Source organism: Gopherus flavomarginatus, chromosome 18 (assembly GCF_025201925.1).
Source record: "Gopherus flavomarginatus isolate rGopFla2 chromosome 18, rGopFla2.mat.asm, whole genome shotgun sequence".
NCBI lineage: Eukaryota > Metazoa > Chordata > Testudines > Testudinidae > Gopherus > Gopherus flavomarginatus.
The window spans coordinates 3,408,109-3,427,229 of NC_066634.1; the positions used below are offsets into that span (position 1 = coordinate 3,408,109).

The 19,121-nt window shown below is 62.0% G+C and overlaps 1 protein-coding gene, 1 long non-coding RNA gene and 3 other non-coding genes across 7 annotated transcripts; all 5 read right to left on the bottom strand.

Annotated features, from left to right (window-relative positions):
- Positions 1–2,192: 2,192 nt before the first annotated feature.
- NR1H2 (nuclear receptor subfamily 1 group H member 2) lies at positions 2,193–12,750 on the bottom strand. 3 transcript variants are annotated; one of them, XM_050928190.1, is made up of 9 exons: positions 12,525–12,748; positions 12,347–12,417; positions 11,577–11,723; positions 10,780–11,049; positions 9,990–10,210; positions 9,395–9,574; positions 3,488–3,587; positions 3,138–3,346; positions 2,193–2,922 (listed from the first exon to the last, which is right to left on the bottom strand). In XM_050928190.1, the coding sequence occupies exons 2-9, from the start codon at positions 12,375–12,377 to the stop codon at positions 2,776–2,778; spliced, it is 1,305 nt and encodes a 434-aa protein (XP_050784147.1). In that variant the 5' UTR covers positions 12,378–12,417; positions 12,525–12,748; the 3' UTR covers positions 2,193–2,775. The 3 variants fall into 3 exon arrangements, with proteins under 3 accessions (XP_050784147.1, XP_050784149.1, XP_050784148.1); XM_050928191.1 differs by lacking the exon at positions 2,193–2,922 and adding an exon at positions 2,929–3,048 and having other exon boundaries at positions 12,525–12,750; XM_050928192.1 differs by lacking the exon at positions 11,577–11,723.
- A 3,241-nt stretch (positions 12,751–15,991) lies between these two features.
- Positions 15,992–17,926, bottom strand: LOC127036913 (uncharacterized). Its single transcript, XR_007770255.1, has 4 exons — positions 17,624–17,926; positions 16,905–17,073; positions 16,535–16,645; positions 15,992–16,153 (listed from the first exon to the last, which is right to left on the bottom strand). It is a non-coding gene; the product is annotated as an uncharacterized LOC127036913 (long non-coding RNA).
- Positions 16,239–16,329, bottom strand: LOC127037201 (small nucleolar RNA SNORD88). The gene has a single exon (XR_007770314.1). It is a non-coding gene; the product is annotated as a small nucleolar RNA SNORD88 (small nucleolar RNA).
- LOC127037203 (small nucleolar RNA SNORD88) lies at positions 16,740–16,830 on the bottom strand. The gene has a single exon (XR_007770316.1). It is a non-coding gene; the product is annotated as a small nucleolar RNA SNORD88 (small nucleolar RNA).
- LOC127037202 (small nucleolar RNA SNORD88) lies at positions 17,138–17,228 on the bottom strand. The gene has a single exon (XR_007770315.1). It is a non-coding gene; the product is annotated as a small nucleolar RNA SNORD88 (small nucleolar RNA).
- Positions 17,927–19,121: the final 1,195 nt, after the last annotated feature.

The following is a 19,121-nucleotide window of genomic DNA, read 5'->3' on the forward strand; positions in this document are numbered from 1 at the left end:
GTGTGGCCCACGAGCGCCATGTTGATTGCGGCCACCGAGCCCGTTGATCTCAACCGCACATGCGTCGTAGGGTCATCGCGTCCGACTGCCATGTTGAATGTGGCAGCCGCGGGCGCTCACTCTACGCAGCGTGACGGTCTGGCACCCGCTAGACGCCATTTTGAGTGTGGCAAAGATTGGTGGGGTGCCAGTTTTGGTCCCTTGCGAGCGAGGATACCTCCCATCATGCACCTCGCCAGCCCCCCCTCCCCCAACAGGGGAAAGTCACCAGCTCCCAGGACAGCCTAGCCCAGCCCCCCCTCCATGGGGGATGTCACCCCAGCCCCTGCCACCCCCAGGGACTCACCCCCCCCCAGTCCAGCCCCCCCATGGGGGAGTCATGTTGCCCCAGCCCGGCCCAGCCCCTGCCACCCCCAGGGACTCACCCCCCCACGGGGGAGTCACCCCCCCACACCCACTTTCCCTGCTCTAGGCTGGTAGCCCCACAAGGAAATGCTGATCCAGGATTTTCTCCCCCCCTCATCTGCCAGGCCCCCTTCTGCCCAACTCCTGCCCCCACAACTCCCAGGCCTGCTGCCCTGCATGGGGCCGACTCCTCGCTCGAGGGGCCACGTGAGGGCTATTGGGGAGAGTAGAGGGAGCTCAGCCAGCCCCGACTGAGTTCCCCCCATGTATCCCCACCTCCACCCCGCTTCTCTCCTAGTGCTTCTCCCCCATCTTTGGATCTCATCTGGACCGAGTCAGGAGAGAACCCAGGAGTCCTGGTTACCAGCCCCCACCCCTGAGCCAGAGCCAGGAGCAAACCCAGGAGTCCTGGCTCCCAACGCCCCGGACCACTCTAACCACTAGCCCCAACTCCATTCCCAGAGTCAAGGATCCTGGAAAGTCCCCCTGCTCCATCCCAGCCAGGCTGCCCGTGCCCTGCTGGTGGGGTGGCGGGGGGGAAGCAAAGCAACGGGCATTTCTCCCCCCCACACAAACTCCACCCTCCCAGGGTTTCCAGCTCCCAGCCTAAGAGACGAGGAATCCCCTCTTCGAGGTGCCAGAGCTGGGGGGCAGGCCGAGGGCACTCCATGGGGTAAGGGAAGGTAGCATGCTAGCTGCCAGCCCCTCAATTCCATCTGGGGTTGGAGTGGCTTGGCGCTACCCCCCCTGCCCCCAGGGACCTCTGCACCCATTTCTCCCCAAAGCCAGCACCCCTGCCCTTCCCCCCAGCTCCCCTCACAGCCAGTGCCCCAAGCTCCCCACAATGACCTCTGCACCCCCCCACAGCCAGTGCCCCTCCCCATAATGCCCCCTGCACTCCCCAGTTCCCCTTACAACCAGCACCCCAGCCCTTCCCCCAGTGACCCTACCCCCCCACAGCCAGTGCCCCCCTTTTCCCAGTGACATTGCACCCCCCCAGTTCCCCTCACAGCCAGTGCCCCTGTCCTGCCCTCAGTGACCCCTGCCCCCCAACTCCCCCTACAGCCAGCACCCTCCTCTCCCCCCAGAGACCCTTGCCCCCCTAGAGCTGCCCCTGCAGGGAGAGGCCAGGCCTGGAGCAGCCTGGGGCTGGGAGTCAGGGCTGCGGGGGCACGGAGCCGCAGCGCCCCTGCTGGCTGGTGCCGGAAGCCAGGCTGGGCCCAGCGGGAATTCCCCAGATTTCCAGGAACCTGGAGGATTTTCCCATCAGGAGATTATTGGGAGGGGCGTGGAACTGGAGTCTGGCTCTCTGCAAACACCCACCCCGCCCAGGGCTGTCTCCCTCCGCCCCCCCTGATTTCTGGGGAGAGAACCTAGGAGTTCTGACTCCCAGCCCCCGCCCCCCCGCTCTTACCACTAGCCCCCACTCTCCTCCCAGAGCCAGGGAAAGAACCCAGGAGTCCTGGCTCCCAGCCCCCCTACTCTAACCACCAGCCCCCACTCTCCTCCCAGAGCCAGGGAAAGAACCCAGGAGTCCTAGCTCCCAGCCCCCCCCCCCGCTCTAACCACCAGCCCCCACTCCCCTCCCAAGGAAATAACCCAGGAGTCCTGGCTCCCAGCCCCCCCACCCGCTCTAACCACCAGCCCCCACTCCCCTCCCAAGGAAAGAACCCAGGGGTCCTGGCTCCCAGCCCCCCCTGCTCTTACCACTAGCCCCCACTCCCCTCCCAGAGCCAGGGAAAGAACCTGGCTCCTGGCCCCCCCAGCACACACACAAACACACAAACTGCTGTGCCATGATTTGCTTTATTTGGGGCACTCCCAGCCGCCCCATCCATGCAGCCCGAGTCCAGCGGGGTGGGCGCTCACGACCTGTGCACAGCAGGAAGCAGCATGGGGGGCAGGGTCCTATCTGCTGGGAGGGCCTCAGGTTGGGGGGAGGGGTCACTGCACCACCCCTGTGATGACCCCCCAATAAATACAGCTGTTGGTGTCGGCAGAGGGGGGGCCCCCAGCTCCACGCTCCAGCACGGGGCTGGGGTCAACTCAGCCCTCAAGCCCTCACCCCACCACCCCCTGGCAGGCTCCCCCGGGGCAGATAAGTGGGCGCAGGGCAGAGAAAAGTGCTTCGTAGCCCTCCCCAGATCAGGGGATGGGGCTGGGCTGACCCACGGCAGCCCCCCATAGTCTCTGAGGCTGCCCGCCCACTCCCCCAGCTGGAGGGGTCCCCGGTTTGGGGGGGAATGGAGCACACAGTGCCCCCTGCAGGCAGTGATGGGGATGCTCTGTCCATGGAGGCCCCTCGGGGGGGTCTGGCTGGGAGGGGGTCCCTGCAGTCTGCGTTGGGGGGGGGTAGGTCCCAGCCCCCCTTTACTCGTGCACATCCCAGATTTCGGAGAGCAGTGGGGGCAGCTTCTTGTCCTGGAGGCGGAGGGCGAACACCTGCTCGGAGTGGACGCTGCTGAGCGTGCGCAGGGCGACCAGCTTCATTAGCATCCGCGGGAACATCAGCCGGTCCTGGGGGGACGGTCAGTGTGTGTGGGGGGTCCGCAAAGCCCCTGCCCCACAGCTCCCCCCACCTCCCTTCCCGCCACCCCACAGCTCCCCCCACCGCCCCAGGATCCGCAGGAACATCAGCCGGTCCTGGGGGGGGGGGGGGTCCGTGGGGGGGGGTGTCCCAGAACACCCCCCGGCCCAGGGGAGGGGAAGGAGAGCTCCATGCCCGCGGGTACCTGCGGGCGCTTGATGAGGGTGTAGGCGTGCAGGGCCTCGACGTAGGGCAGCTGCAGCGCCTCCACCTGGCCGTGCTGCTGCACGTTGGGCCGGTCGGCCGAGAACATGTCGATGGCGATGAGCAAGGCGAACTCGGCGTCGTCCAGCTGCAGCCGCCGCATGGCCCGTGAGAACTCGAAGATGGGGTTGATGAATTCCACCTGCAGCCCTGGGGGGAAGACACACGGGGCTGGGGGCGGGTCAGACCCTACACCCTGGGAGCCCCCACGACCTCCTGGAACCCGCAGTGCATCTGGGGAGGTTCCTGCACCCCCGCAGCCCCCAGGGAACCCCCAGCCACCCCTCGCACCTGCACGGTGGAAGTCATCCTTGCTGTAGGTGAAGTCTTTCAGGAAGGTGATGCTCTCCGTCTCATGGTTGTAGCGCCGAGCCGTCTCCAACAGCATGATCTGGGGGAGGCAGGGGCAGGTGTGAGATCCCCCCTGACATGGCAGAGCCCCCAACGCACCCATCTCCCCCACTACACACCACCACAGAGAGGGAGATGTGACCACCCTCCCCAGGACCTGGAGGCTTTAAGCATGATCTGCCCCCCGGTCCCCTACACACGAGCATAACCATCTTTGCACAGAGTTCATCTCGTGAGGCATCGTTTGCACACACCCAACGGTGCCGGTCGTTACTGTCCCAGGGCGGCCGCGATGAAGTGGGACTGTTCTTAATGGTTCCTCTGAATAGTGTAGGTGTGCCTCAGTTTCCCCCATGCATTTCTTAAGTCTCTAGGTGGTGGGATAAAGGGGTGTGATTGTTGCAGAGCAAAGGGCCAGTGCACATAAATGGCCCACACTCTGTCTCCTGGCAACTAATGGCCGAGGCCCTTCCCCCCTGCAAGGTGATAGCTAAAGGTGTTGGAGAACAAAGGAATCAGGTGACCTCCTGGCCCAGCAAAGGGACAAAGCAGAGGAGGAGGTGCTGGAGGGTGAGTCAGTTTGGAGCTGGCTGGGGACGAGCACTGAAGTGCAGACGTGGGGGTCTGGCTCACTGCCCCCCAGAATGGACCCGGCTGAGGGGTCCCGTTCTCTGTACCTACAAGATCTGTGTTAGGTTTATTTGATGACAGGAACACAGTCTGTTTTACTGGCTGGCTGAGAGTCATGTCTGACTGCGAAGTTGGGGGGGCACGGCCCTCTGGCTCCCCCAGGCCCCACCTGGCGCTCTCGCTGCGGGAAGCACACGGGGGGACGGGGATGTTGAATGCTCCGGGGTCAGACCCAGGAAGGTGGAAGCCATGTGAGGTTCTGGCCCTGAAAACAGTCTGTTCACAGAGAGCAGACATCACCAAAGTCCTGCCTGGCTTTGTAGGGAGCAGTTCCAGAGCATTGCCCAGGGACTCCGTGACAGCGGTGCCATGACAGGTTCCCCCGGGCGGTGTTATTCACTCTCATCCCGCACAGAGCGGGGGCGCAAACGGGCCACACTCAAACCAAGGGACACGAGCACTGCTTAGACACAGCAGGCAGGGCGCCAAAGGGTGCTCAGGGAGGGGAGGAAAAAGCAGCAGGGAACATCCTTCCACCATCTCCTGCATCGCCGCTGGAAATGGTTTTCACGAGGGAGACGGACACTCTGAAAACAGGGGGACAAGCCCCCCCTCCCCGCCCATCGAGTTCACAGTCCCTGGAGCAATAAGCAGCCGGCGAACCACAGAAGGGACCCTGGCCTGAGAAGCGCGATCCAGGAGAGCACGGGGTGAGCATCTCTGCTTGCATCTGATCTGGCTTGTTCACTCAGGCACCAGCAACCATCTTCTCTTGGCTTTCCTTGTAACCATTCCTGACCCTTATGCCTCTGAACAGCGGGGTCCCCGTAACGCTCAGGCCCGGAGCCCCTTTTACACTGCTCCGAGATCAGGCCCACTCCCGCCGCCTTCAGCCTCCCAGCTCAACACACGGGCCCTCTGACCGGTCACACGGGGCCACCTCCGCCAATTCTGAGGCCCAGCCTCGTTCCCCCAGAAATGTGCGTCTTGTACAGCCCATCGCCCTGCTGAGCTCAAAAGTCCACCAAAGGAAACAACGGCTGCCAAGGGCCCTCTGTTTTCAGGTTGGATTTGATTGCATTTTCCCCAGGAACGTATCGGTGTTTCTTTCCACAACCACCGCGGCAGGTGAAAATCAGGGCAAAAAAACGATTCATTGTTCCCGGTAAATGTCGGAGTTTATTGCGGTGGACGGAAAGACGCGGGGAAAAGAGTATCCAGGGGATGAATGCTTTGAATTCCGTTCGCCAACGTGCTTTGCTGCAGACCTAAAACCGAACTCTAGACCCACTCCCACCTGGGATCTTTTTCTGTAACTTTGGGATACGGATCCTGAGACCGATTTCCTGCTTCTTCCCGTTTTAGTGCATCAGCTCTTTACTCCGGCCTCTGCTACCAGTTTGAAGCGTGGGTGTGGTGGGCGTGCGATGCAGCGTTGCGTTCAGAGGTGCATGCACGTCAGAGCTTGCGTGCAGGCCCATTTATTGCGTGCATCTTCTAGGTTAATCATAGACTCATAGAAGATTAGGGTTGGAAGAGGCTTCAGGAGGTATCTAGTCCCACGCCCGGCTCAAAACAGGGCCAACCCCAACTAAATCATCCCAGCCAGGGCTTTGTCAAGCCGGGCCTTAAACACCTCTAAGGATGGAGATTCCACCACCTCCCCTCGTAACCCATTCCAGTGCGTCACCACCCTCCTAGTGAAATAGCATTTCCTAATATCCAGCCTGGACCTCGCCCACTGCAGCCTGAGACCATTGCTCCTTGTTCTGTCATCTGGTACCACTGAGAACAGCCGAGCTCCAGCCTCTTTGGAAACCCCATTCTGGTAGTTGAAGGCGGCTATCAAATCCCCCCCACTCTTCTCTTCTGCAGACTATATAACCCCAGTTCCCTCAGCCTCTCCTCCTAAGTCACGTGCTCCAGCCCCCTGATCATTTTCGTTACCCTCCGCTGGACTCTCTCCAATTTGTCCACATCCCTTTTGTAGTGGGGGGCCCACAACTGGACGTGATATTCCAGGTGTGGCCTCACCAGTGCCTTATTTCAACAGGCAGCTTCGCATCTCCACACAGCTTAACCTGTTACCGTAACACATCGATCTCGTGCAATGCCCTGCGTTTTCCTAATAAAACAAGTTCTTTTTGATATATATTGAATGATAAAAAAAGTTGGGTGAAAATTGGGGGAGGGGAAGGAGGAATACTTTTTGTAAAACCTGGGAATTTTTCGGTACAAATCGGTTTGAACTGAAAGTGCAGGGGCAGATGTATGCACCAGCCTCGTTATCCCCAAACAGAGTTTTCCCGCACACTCCCGTCAGAACCGGCTGGTTCAGACAAAACATGAGGTACGTCTGGTAATTACAGAAAACCTGATTTGGATGCGCGAGCTCCTGCCTAACTCCACAAACGACGTGGCCTTAACAGCAAAAGTTCTGTGTCCCCAGATGCTGCTGTCAATGTCACAGGCTCGGTTTCCTTCCAGCCTGTGACCGCTCCCACTGCAGTCAGTTCTTTGGAGAGTCACCGATGTCATGAGCCGAGAGAGAGTCACAGGAGCGGGGTGAGTGGAGGTCAGTGTCTCCCTCTCCCTTCTTTGAGGGTTACCCCCGCTGGGGCGCAGGCGACAAGCCATCTCTTGTGGACGGGCCGTTTGATACGCTCCTGTGATGCAACGTACATCTCTTAGGCCGTGGCTATGCTAGCACCAATGTTGGCAAAACTTGTAAGTGTCGACACCTTCCTTCCTGCCAACTGAACAACCGTCTCACTAGGTGATTGTCCGAAGGACGATAAGGCCATCGCGGAGAAACTAAATGAATTATTTGCATCGGTCTTCACGGCTGAGGATGGGAGGGAGATTCCCACACTTGAGCCGTTCTTTTTAGGTGACAGATCTGAGGAACTGTCCCAGATTGAGGTGTCAGTAGAGGAGGTTTTGGGAAAAAAAAAACCATAAACTAAACAATAAAAAATCACCGGGACCAGATGGTATTCACCCAAGAGTTCAGAAGGAACTCAAATGTGAAATTACAGAACGACTAACTGTAGTTTGTAACCTATCACTTAAACCTGCTTCTGTACCAGGTGACTGGAGGGTATCTAATGTGATGCCAATTTTTAAAAAGGGCTCCAGAGGTGATCCTGGCAATTATAGGCCAGTAAGTCTGACTTCAGTACCAGACAAACCGGTTGAAACAAAATTGCCAGACACATCAATGAATATGATTTGTTGGGGAAGCATCAGCGTGACTTTTGTAAAGGAAAATCACACCTCACTAATCTACTAGAATTCTTTGAGGGGGGTCAACAAGCATGTGGACAACAGGGATCCAGTGGATATAGTGTACTTAGATTTTCAGAAACCCTTTGACAAGGTCCCTCACCAAAGGCTCTTAAGCAAAGTGAGTTGTCATGGGATAAGAGGGAAGGTTCTGTCATGGATTGGTAACTGGTTCAAAGACAGGAAACAAAGGGTAGGTATAAATGATCAGTTTTCAGAATGGAGAGGTAAATAGTGGGTTCCCCCAGGGGTCTGTTCTGAGCCCAGTCCTATTCAACATATTCTGGAAAAAGGAGTGAACCTTGAGGTAGCAAAATTTGCAGATGATACAAAACTACTCAAGATAGTTAAGTCCCAGACAGACTGTGAAGAGCAACAAAGGGATCTCTCAAAACTGGGCGACTGGGCAACAAAATGGCAGATGAAATTCAACGTTGTTAAATGCAAAGTGATGCACGTCGGAGAACATAATCACTATACGTATAAAATGATGGGGTCTAAATTAGCTGTTACCCCTCAAGAAAGAGATCTGGGCGTCAATGTGGAGAGTTCTCCGAAAACAGCGGCATCAAAAAACCGAAGAGAATGGTGGGAGTCATTAGGAAAGGAATAGGTAATCAGACAGAAAATATCATGTTGCCTCTATATAAATCCGTGGTCCGCCCACACCTCGAATACTGTGAGCAGGTGTGGTTGCCCCATCTCCAAAAAGCCATACTGAAATTGGAAAAGGTTCAGAAAAGGGCAACAAAAATGATTGGGGGATGGAACGGCTTCTGGATGAGGAGAGATTAATCAGACGGGGACTTTTCAGCTTGGAAAAGAGATGACTAAGGAGAGATATCCTTGAGGTCTATAAAATCATGGCTGGTGCGGAGAAAGTAAATCAGGACGTGTTATTTACTCCTTCTCATAACACAAGAACTAGAGGTCACCAAATGAAATGAACAGGCAGCAGTTTAACACAAACAAAAGAAAGTATTTCTTCACACAATGCACAGTCAACCCGTGGAACTCCTTGCCAGAGGATGTTGTGAAGGTCAAGACCATAATAAGGTTCAAAAAAGGACTAGATACATTAATGAAGGACAGGTCCATCAATGGCTATTAGCCAGGCTGGGCATGGATGGTGTCCCCAGCCTCTGTTTGCCAGAAGCTGGGAATAGACGACAGGGGTTGGATCACTTGATGATTCCCTGTGCTGTTCATTCCCTCTGGAGCACCCAGCACTGGCCACTGTCGGAAGACAGGATACTGGGCTAGATGGACCTTTGGTCTGACCCAGTTTGGCCGTTCTTATGTTCTTAATTGATTACGCTGATACCTGGCTGGGGGCACCAGTGCGTCTTTGTCTCTGAAGAACTGCTTTGAGCCCACTTTTCTAACCTTGGAACATGTTACAGGAATGTTATACAGTGGACACTTATAGCTTCACATACAATGTCGATACACATATTTTACCGTGACACTAATGTTCAGCAGATTATGAGGTTTTTTTTTAAAATGATACCTAACGAGACAAAATTTGTACAAAATTTATCATAGGCTTGTAAAAGTGGGGACCATAATAGTACAGACATCATGGCCTCATGACGCAGACTCACTTAAAATCTCTCAGTCCTTAACTAACGTGTTTTACTGTTTTATCTAATCCAGCGGGTTTTGGGTTTTGAAGTGTTGGGGAAACTCCATTTGGGGTGGTAAGTTACGTGTGTATTTTTTCTGATAAAGCAATAACGGACTTTACATAAAGTGTATGGTCCAGGGGAGGGCTGGCCAGTACAGGATGCACATTTCGGGGGGGGGGAAAAACTAGTGTAACCAAGGCTGGTAGGAGGAAAGTTATGGCTTGCTGCAGTGCACGCAGACAGAGACGGGAAGTGACCTACATGCTGGCCCCCTCCCTGCCCACCCCTGCCCCACCCCATTCACCTCAATGGTGCAGGCCTTGAGCAGCGCGATCTGGTCCTCCCTCGTGAGCTGCAAGAAGCCGGGCACCTGCTTGGCGAAGTCGACGATCTCCTGCACCGAGATGATGGCCAGCTCGGTGAAGTGGGCGAAGCGCTGCTGTCGGGCCTCCCGGCTGTTGGGGTCGGTGCCCAGGGGCCACGGCTGGGGGGGACGAGGAGGACAGGGGGGCAGTGAGACACAGAGCATCCCAAAGGGCACCCAGTTCTGGATACCAGGGACAGCCCCGACCCTGCCCCGCGTTGGGAGCACCACAGGGCCTCCCAGACATGGAGGCGGTGGGCTGATGCCCCAGTGATGCCCAGATCTGGGGGGGAAGCCAGGCACAGCACCCTCCTCATGAGGCCCAGATGGGGTGCTTGGGGGACACCCTGTAACAAAGTGGGAATTCTTGGTAATATTTTTACGCCACCCCTGCGTGCCTCAGTTTCCCTCCATGCTTTGCAAGACGAAAGGTTAACGGCGCTTGTGGGGCTGAGTGGGAGACACGGCGGGTGTGGGGGGTGGAGGCTGGTAGCGAGCTGGGGAGCCCCCCCCCGGCCCCAGCGTGGCCCCTCACCGTGACTTTGGGCTGGTCACTGAAGGAGCGCTTGTTACACTGCTGCTGGGCTGCCACCAGCTGCTGGATCATGAGCTCCTGCTGGGGGCTGAGCCGAGCCGGCTCGGCGAGGGGCGTGGGGGGCAGGGGGGGCACCCGGGGCAGCGGCGCCTCCCCCCCTGCCCCCTTCTGCTGCTGCCGCCGCCCCTTCTTCTTCCGCAGCTGCTCCTCCGAAAGCACACCTGGAAAGGGGGGGAGCAGGGTCGGGGGGGCCCAAAACCTCCCCAGAGCCCCCATCAACCTCCCCAGTGCTCCCTGCCCCCCTACACCTTCCTGGTGCCCTCCACTCACCCCCCAAAGCCCCCCACACCCTCCTCGGTGCCCCCCAATCTCTCCCCAAAGCCCCCCAGTGCCCCCTACCCCTCCCTCCCCTGTACCCCCCAATCTCTCTCCAAAGCCCCCCAGTGCCCCCTGCCCCCCCAGACCTTCCCTGGTGCCCCCCAATCTCTCCCCCAAGCCTCTCCTACCCTTCCTGGTGCCCCCTAACCCCCCACCTTCCCTGGTGCCCCCCAATCTCTCCCCAAAACCCCCCAGTGCCCCCACCGCACCCTCCCCTGTGCCCCCCAATCTCTCCCCAAAGCCCCCCAGTGCCCCCTGCCCCCCCAGACCCTCCCTGGTGCCCCCCAATCTCCCCCCCAAGCCTCTTCTACCCTTCCTGGTGCCCCCTGCCCCCCCAGACCCTCCCTGGTGCCCCCCAATCTCCCCCCCAAGCCTCTTCTACCCTTCCTGGTGCCCCCCGGGCAGGACTCACACTGCTCGCGCATGCCGGCCTGGTGGCACTTGCGCAGACGGCAGAGCTGGCACTTTCGGCGCATGTACATGTCCATGTGGCAGTGCCCGGCGCCCCGGCACACGTACTGCGCCCCCTTCATCACGCTGCGCCGAAAGAAGCCCTTGCAGCCCTCGCAGCTCAGCACGTTGTAGTGGAAGCCCGAGGCCTTGTCCCCGCAGACGCTGCACAGCTCCGTGCCCAGCATCTTCGGCGCCGGCCCCTTCTTCCGCCGCCGCTCCGGCTCCTCCGCTGGGGGCGAGGGGGGGTGAGAGCCGCCTGACCCCCCAGTGCCCCCCGCCCAGCCCCACACCTAGCAACCCCCACGGCCACCCCCGCCCGGCCCCTTCTTCTGCTGCCGCTCCGGCTCCTCCGCTGGGGGTGAGGGGAGATGAGAGCCCCCAGACCCCCCCCGGTGCCCCCCGCCCAGCCCCCCACTGAACAACCCCCACCCGGCCCCTTCTTCTGCCGCCGCTCCGGCTCCTCTGCTGGGGGCAAGAGGGGGTGAGAGCCGCCTGACCCCCCTCGGTGCCCCCCGCCCAGCCCCACACCTAGCAACCCCCGCCCGGCCCCTTCTTCTGCTGCCACTCCGGCTCCTCCGCTGGGGGTGAGGGGGGGTGAGAGCCGCCAGACCCCCCCTGGTGCCCCCCCTCACAGCCCCACACTAAACCACCCCTCCATGGAGCCCCTCGGCGCCCCACACAGTTTCATGGGGCCCAGGCCCTTCCATGCCAACCCCACTCTGTCCCCCACCCCCAGTGCCCCCCCAGCCCTCTCACCAGCACTGTGCGTCGACCCCTCCCCATCAGTGCCCAGCACCTCGGTCTCTGGGGTTAGCGCTGCCTCTGGCCTCGACAGGGGCCCCTCCTCCTTCACCTGGGTCCAGGGGGCTCCAGGGGAGTTGGGGGGCAGAGGCTCCCCATCCTCTGGGGGCAGGGAGAGGGATGGGTTACTGGGGGGTTCTCGATTGGGGCATGTGTCCGCAGCTGCCCAGACACATGGGTTCCTCTGCGGGGGCTGTGACAGGGGGGAAAAGCCCGGACGCCTGGGTCCCTCAGCAGGGGAGCTGACACCGGGGAATTGGCCTGTAGCTGCCCGGATGCCTGAGTCCCTCAGCAGGGGAGGTAGGACATGGGTGTGTGGGGTGCCTGTAGCTGCTCGGACGCCTGGGTCCCTCAGCAGGGGAGGTAGGACATGGGCAGGGAGGAGGCGGGGATGCCTGTAGCTGCCCGGACGCCTGGGTCCCTCAGCAGGGGAGCTGACACCGAGGAATTGGCCTGTAGCTGCCCGGATGCCTGAGTCCCTCAGCAGGGGAGGTAGGACATGGGTGTGTGGGGTGCCTGTAGCTGCCCGGACGCCTGGGTCCCTCAGCAGGGGAGGTAGGACATGGGCAGGGAGGAGGCGGGGATGCCTGTAGCTGCCCGGACGCCTGGGTCCCTCAGCAGGGGAGGTAGGACACGGGCAGGGAGGAGGCGGGGACGCCTGTAGCCGCCCGGACGCCTGGGTTCCCCAGTAGCTCCCCTATACTCCCCACGTGGCGGTCACTCACCCAGCGGCAGGTCAGAGCCTGGCGTGGCCATGTCAGGATCCGGGGGCTCCCAGCTCTGCGGGGACGGGGTGCTAGGGACAGAGACATGGGGTGTCACATTGCCCAGCCACAACCCCCTCCCCCGGGGCACTGAGGCCACCAGGCAACTGGGGAACCTCCCCCCAAACCCCTGTCTCACCATGTTCCCCCGTGGGGAGGGGGCTCAGCCGGCCGGGGCTCAGATGCTGCTGGCTGCCTCCTGGACACGGGGACCAGCCGGCGAGGTGGGGGGGGTGGCAGTGACCAGCTAGGGGGCTTTGAGAGAGGGGCTGGAGGGGGTCAGAAGGGAGAGGCTGGGCAATCGGGGGCAGGAAGCTCTGAGAGGGGGACAGGAGGGTTAGAAGGGGGGGCTGTACAGCTGGGGGGCAGGGGTACGGCTGGGGAGCCAAGAGGGGTAGGGGCACAGGCGTGGGGGGCAGGGAGGGATTGGGGGGTTGAGGCTGGGGGGCCCAGAAGGGATCGGGAGGGCCGAGGCCGGGAGGAGCGGAGACCGGGGAGGGATCGGGGGGGCCGAGGCCGGGGGGGGGCAGGGAGGGATGGGGGGGGCCGAGGCCGGGATGGATCGGGGGGGCCGAGGGCGGGGGGAAGGGGTGGATCTGGGGGGGGCCGAGGCCGGGGGGGAGCGGAGAGGGATCAGGGGGGCCGAGGCCGGGGGGGGGCCGATGCCGGGGGGAGCGGAGAGGGATCGGGGGGGCCGAGGCCGGGGGGGGGCAGGGAGGAATGGGGGAGTCGAGGCCGGGGGGGCAGGGAGGGATGGGGGGGGGCCGAGGCCGGGAGGAGCGGAGGCCGGGGGGGGCAGGGAGGGATCGGGGGGGCCGAGGCCGGGGGGGGCAGGGAGGGATCAGGGGGGGCCGCGGCCGGGGGGGGGCGGGGAGGGATCGGGGGGGGCCGAGGCCGGGGGGGGGCAGGGAGGGATCGGGGGGGGGCCGAGGCCGGGGGGGGGGCAGGGAGGGATGGGGGGGGCCGAGGCCGGGAGGAGCGGAGGCCGGGGGGGCAGGGAGGGATGGGGGGGGCCGAGGCCGGGAGGAGCGGAGGCCGGGGGGGGGCAGGGAGGGATCGGGGGGGCCGAGGCCGGGGGGCAGGGAGGGATCAGGGGGGCCGAGGCCGGGGGGGCAGGGAGGGATCGGGGGGGCCGAGGCCGGGGGGGCAGGGAGGGATCGGGGGGGCCGAGGCCGGGGGGGCAGGGGTGGATCGGGGGGGTCCGAGGCCGGGATGGATCGGGGGGGCCGAGGCCGGGGGGGCGGGGTGGATCGGGGGGGTCCGAGGCCGGGAGGGATCGGGGGGGGCCGAGGCCGGGGGGGCAGGGAGGGATGGGGGGGGCCGAGGCCGGGGGGGCAGGGAGGGATGGGGGGGGCCGAGGCCGGGTCCCCCTGTAGCTCGGGTCCCTGCGGCGCTGCCGGACCTGGAAGGACACAGACCGAGTGAGGTGACGCCCCCGACGGGCGGGGCCCCCCCGACCTGCTCCCCTCGCTCGGGCTCCCCCTGCGCAGCCGGACCCAGACGCTTCCGGGAACCCCCGTCCCACGTCACTTCCTGCCCTGCAGCCCCGCCCCCTATGGGGGGTCGCTCTGTAATATCTGTATGGAGCCTGCGTGTGCCTCAGTTTCCCTCTGCACTTCGAGTTGACCCCTCCCCGTGGGGGGCTGAGGGAGGGGGACGATGGGGCGGGAAAGAATTGGCTGAACCGACCCAAATCAGCAGGGGGTCCAGGGAGCCACTGGGGGCCCCCGAGCGTGAACAATGGGCCCCGGGCCTGCTCAGAGCCTGGGACGGGTGGGCAGGGTGGAGGGAGCCCAGCCCCCCAGTAACATAGAACAAACCGCAGGGTTGGAAGGGACCTCAGGAGGCATCTAGTCCACCCCCCTGCTCAAAGCAGGACCAATCCCCAGGCAGATTTTTGCCCCAGATCCCTAAGCGGCCCCCTGAAGCATTGAACTCACAACTCTGGGGTTAGCGGGCCAATGCTCAAACCACTCAGCTACCCCCAATGAAATCCTTCCCTGACCGGGAACTGAACCCGGGGCTGCCGTGGTGAGAGCAGCAACTAACCAGGAGACTGCCAGAGAGGAGCTGGTCCTGAGCCACCTCCTGCCTCCCACAATGTATCCCCACCACCCTAGTGCTGGCCCCAGAGCACAGGGGCAGGGCTTGCGTGAGATTCTCCCCTCCCTCAGGCTTTTTACTTCCATGAGCCGGGCTCTGCCCAACCTGGGGTCCATATTGCAGCCGCTTGGCTTGACAGGGATGGGCACCTGCTGCCCAGACAATGGGTGGCAGTAACTTCCCCGCCCCCCAGCTGCTCTTCACAGCCAAGGCTTTGCCCCCAGCTGGACCCCACCCCCCACAATCCACCCACACTCAAACATGGGGGGGCCCTCTTCTCCACCCGTGAGTGCTGACAAGCAGCACCATCCCACTGCTGCCACCATTCAGTCACCTGCTGGATGGGTGGAAGGAAACCCCAGCACACACTAGGGCAGGGGTTCTCAAACTGGGGGTTGTGAAGTTATTATGCGAGGGGTCACAAGCTGTCAGCCTCCACCCCAACCCCACTTTGCCTCCAGCATTTATAATGGTATGAAATATATTTTTAAAAGTGTTTTAATTTATAAGGGCGGGGGGGGGGGGTCGGGTCGCACTCAGATGCTTCCTATGTGAAAGGGGCCACCAGTATTGACTCACTGCACTAGGGGCACAGCTGGCACCAGCCATCCCCACCCTGGGTGCAACACCCTCCCCACCCACCCAGGGCATGAAGGGTGGGTTGGATCACTCAGAGCCTGAGTAACTAGTTCACCCAGGGTGGGGCCCAGCTCCAGCCCCCTTCACATCAAGCCAGCCCTGGGGGCCTACAGTGCCCACCCCTGCTTTTCTAGTCCAACAGGTTAAGGCAGAAGGGCTCAGACACCCCAGAGAGCAGAGATCCTTGCCAACCCAACAGGTAGTGGGGGGGAAAGAAGAGTTGCTGACCCCTGCATCTGTCAGCCCAGGCTGGGGCAAACCCCAGCCCCTCCACCTCAGGGGAGGACGAGAAGTCTTAGCTAGACCCAGGCAATCTGCCCTGTCCTATACCCCCGACAGGAACCAGGCTGCCAGCAGCCCCCCTTTTAGTGCACCCATCCCCAAAGGTCTGTGACCTCACATTAGGCCTTCAGCACCAGTGCCCCTTGTCTCCCTGCTGAGAATCCAGCCCAAGGGGGAATTTACAGGACCCCCCCCCCCCCCCCCGAGCCTTGGGGCAACATGGGGAACCCCCTCTTCTCCCACAGCCAGCTAAGCAGATTCTCCATGGGCATGGTCAGCTCCAGCTCCCCCGTGTCTGACCCAATCACCCCCCCTGCTCTTCTTCCCAGGCAGGGAGTCAGCCCAGTGAGGGGCAGACTGGGACATTCCCCCACCTCCAGGGCAAGAGGGCACAGAGCAGCACAGTACCTGCTCCCCACCATACCAAGGCCAAGCAGCCACTGAGCAAGGTCCCAGCCCCAGAGATCATTTCCTCCCAGCTGATGTGGGAGGGGCCCCAGGACTCCCCCCCCCCCAACATGTGAGCCTCATGCTTCCCCTCCCTTCCCCCCCAGACCACAAGCAACTCAGCCCAGGGCTCCATTCAGACTAACATGACTTTATTGGCAGGACAGGGGCTGCAGGGGGATCAGCAAGGAGAGTACGTGAACCCCACACCCCCCGATCAGCAGGGCTCAGGGCCAGGGGCAACTGGAAAAAGAACCCAGGAATCCTGGCTCCTCAGCACATGTGGGGTCTTGGCACCTGGAAGAGAAACATAGGCTGCATTAGCCTCTGTACAGCTCCCTGCACCCCAATCCATCACTGCCCCCCCCCCAATCCCAGACACAGCCCCCTCAGTCCCCCAGGTTGTCAAGTCCCTGGGAGGCACTGATTTCGTCACAGGAGTTCAGAGCCCAGTGCTGACATCATTGGGGACCCCCAGCCTGTCCACTCATTTTCCTTCCAGCCCCTAATCTGCATCAACCCCCAGCCCCACATTCTCCCCCACCCCCTATCACATACCCCAGGACCCCCATTCAACCCCACCCCCAGCCCCACATGCTCCCAATATCCCTCCCCTACACCTCACAGCATTTGGGGGGGTAGGACCTACGCTGCTTCCCCCCCACCCCCAATACTCACCAGTCATGGGGGCTGCAGGGAGGTCCTTGCAGAAGTATGGGGCAGGTCATAGTCTTGGCGAATTTTTACCCCCCCCAACCCTAGCACCACCCCACAGTCACTGCACAGCACCTGGTGGAAGAGCAGACCCACAGTCAGCAATACACCCCAGCTCAGAGCCCCCAGAACAGGGTCATGCTGGAAGGGGGGGTGCACTGCCCCCCAGCACCCCCTCAGTCCCCCAGGGTGTCAAGTCCCCAGGAGGCACTGATTTCGTCACAGGAGTTCAGAGCCCAGTGCTGACATCATTGGGGACCCCCCTGCCCCAGCCTGTGGTTCCCCAGTATTTGGGTTCCATGGGGGCACAGGGCAGCAGCAGCCCAATACCTACCAGCCAGGGGGCTCACTGCACCCCAGTGCCCACCGATCTCTGCAGGGCAGTATCACAGCTCCATTCCTCCAGCCTCCCCCAGGTCAGATCACGGTGGGGATCTCCTCAGGGACAGCAGCCCCGCCTGGGCACCCCACCACTTGTCCATGGCGGGGTCACTGCTGAGCAGCTAGAGAAGAGAGCAGCATTAGCAAGTCATACCCCTCTCCAACCTTGCTCCCCCTCCCAAGTCCAGCCCCCTCAGTCCCCCAGGGTGTCAAGTCCCCAGGAGGCACCGATGTCCTCACAGGAATTCGGAGCCCAGTGCTGACATCATCGGGTGCCCAGCACCCCCAGTACAAACCCAGCCCCCTCCACCCCCAAACCTCCCCAGCTCTCCCTGATACCACCATTTCCGTCCCCCTAAGCCTCTCCGCTCATCCCTCCATCTCCAGGTCACCCCATTTCTCCTATCAGCCCCTGACCCCAGGGCTCCCCCCATTAACTAGCCCTCCCCTGGCCACCGCCCCCAACTCCCTCCCAGATCCCCCCCATTCCCTTCATCTATCCCTCCCTAGCGCCCCCCAATCCCTCCCCCCCGATTCACCCCATCTATCCCTCCCTAGCGCCCCCCAATCCCTCCCCCCATTCACCCCATCTATCCCTCCCTAGCGCCCCCCAATCCCTCCCCCCCCCCGATTCACCCCATCTATCCCTCCCCCGGCCACACTGCCCCGCACCGCTCGCAAGCCCGCACGTGGCCCCAACCAGCCCCGCTCTGCTCCACGTGGCGCGGTCCGTGCTGGGGCCTCGGTATTTAAAGCTCCCGTGAGGACCCCGGGCCGGGGCTGCCCGCTGTCCGCCTGACGGAAAAGGCCAGGACCTCGTCTCTCCTCTCTCGGCACGGGCAGGGGGCTGTGGGGAGGGAGAGGAGGAGAGCCCTAGAGGGAAGGGGCGGGAGGGGAGGGAGGTATCTCTGTGCGAGAGCGGGACAGGCACATGACGGGGCAGCCCTCCGGGGGCGGGGCCCAGGGCTAGGGTGAGGAGAGGGCCCGGAAGTGGGGAGGGGGACTAGGAATGGAGAGGGGGCGGGGCCTAGGGATGGGGTGGGGTTGCAGAAGGGGAAGGACCTAAGGGGGGTCTAGGGAGGGGGTGGGGCCTAAGAAGGGGGAGGGGCAGGGCCTGGGAGTGGGGAGGGGCCTAAAGTGGGGGAGGAGTCTGAGAAGGGGTGGGGGAGAGGCCGTGGTGGGGTGAGAGTGGGGGAAGCAGGAATCCCAGAATGGAGACACGTCCCTGTCCCCCCCGCTCCATCCCATCCCCTAGGAACCCCTAGAACTGAGACACGTCCCTGTCCCATCCCCCCCGCTCCATCCCATCCCCTAGGAACCCCTAGAACTGAGACACGTCCCTGTCCCATCCCCCCCGCTACATCCCATCCCCTAGGAACCCCCAGAACTGAGACACGTCCCTGTCCCCCCTCCCCCGCTATATCCCATCCCCTAGGAACCCCCAGAACTGAGACACGTCCCTGTCCCATCCCCCCACTATATCCCATCCCCTAGGAACCCCCAGAACTGAGACACGTCCCTGTCCCATCCCCCCCCTATATCCCATCCCCCAGGAACCCCCACAACTGAGACACGTCCCTGTCCCATCCCCCCCGCTACATCCCATCCCCTAGGGACCCCCAGACCTGAGACACGTCCCTGTCCCATCCCCCCCGCTACATCCCATCCCCTAGGGACCCCCAGACCTGAGACACGTCCCTGTCCCATCCCCCCACTATATCCCATCCCCTAGGAACCCCTAGAACTGAGACACGTCCCTGTCCCCCCTCCCCTGCTATATCCCATCCCCTAGGGACCCCCAGAACTGAGACACGTCCCTGTCCCCCCTCCCCCGCTATATCCCATCCCCCAGGGACCCCCAGAACTGAGACATGTCCCTGTCCCATCCCCCCCGCTACATCCCATCCCCTAGGAACCCCCAGAACTGAGACACGTCCCTGTCCCCCCTCCCCCGCTATATCCCATCCCTAGGAACCCCCAGAACTGAGACACGTCCCTGTCCCATCCCCCACTATATCCCATCCCCTAGGAACCCCCAGAACTGAGACACGTCCCTGTCCCATCCCCCCCCTATATCCCATCCCCCAGGAACCCCCACAACTGAGACACGTCCCTGTCCCATCCCCCCCGCTACATCCCATCCCCTAGGGACCCCCAGACCTGAGACACG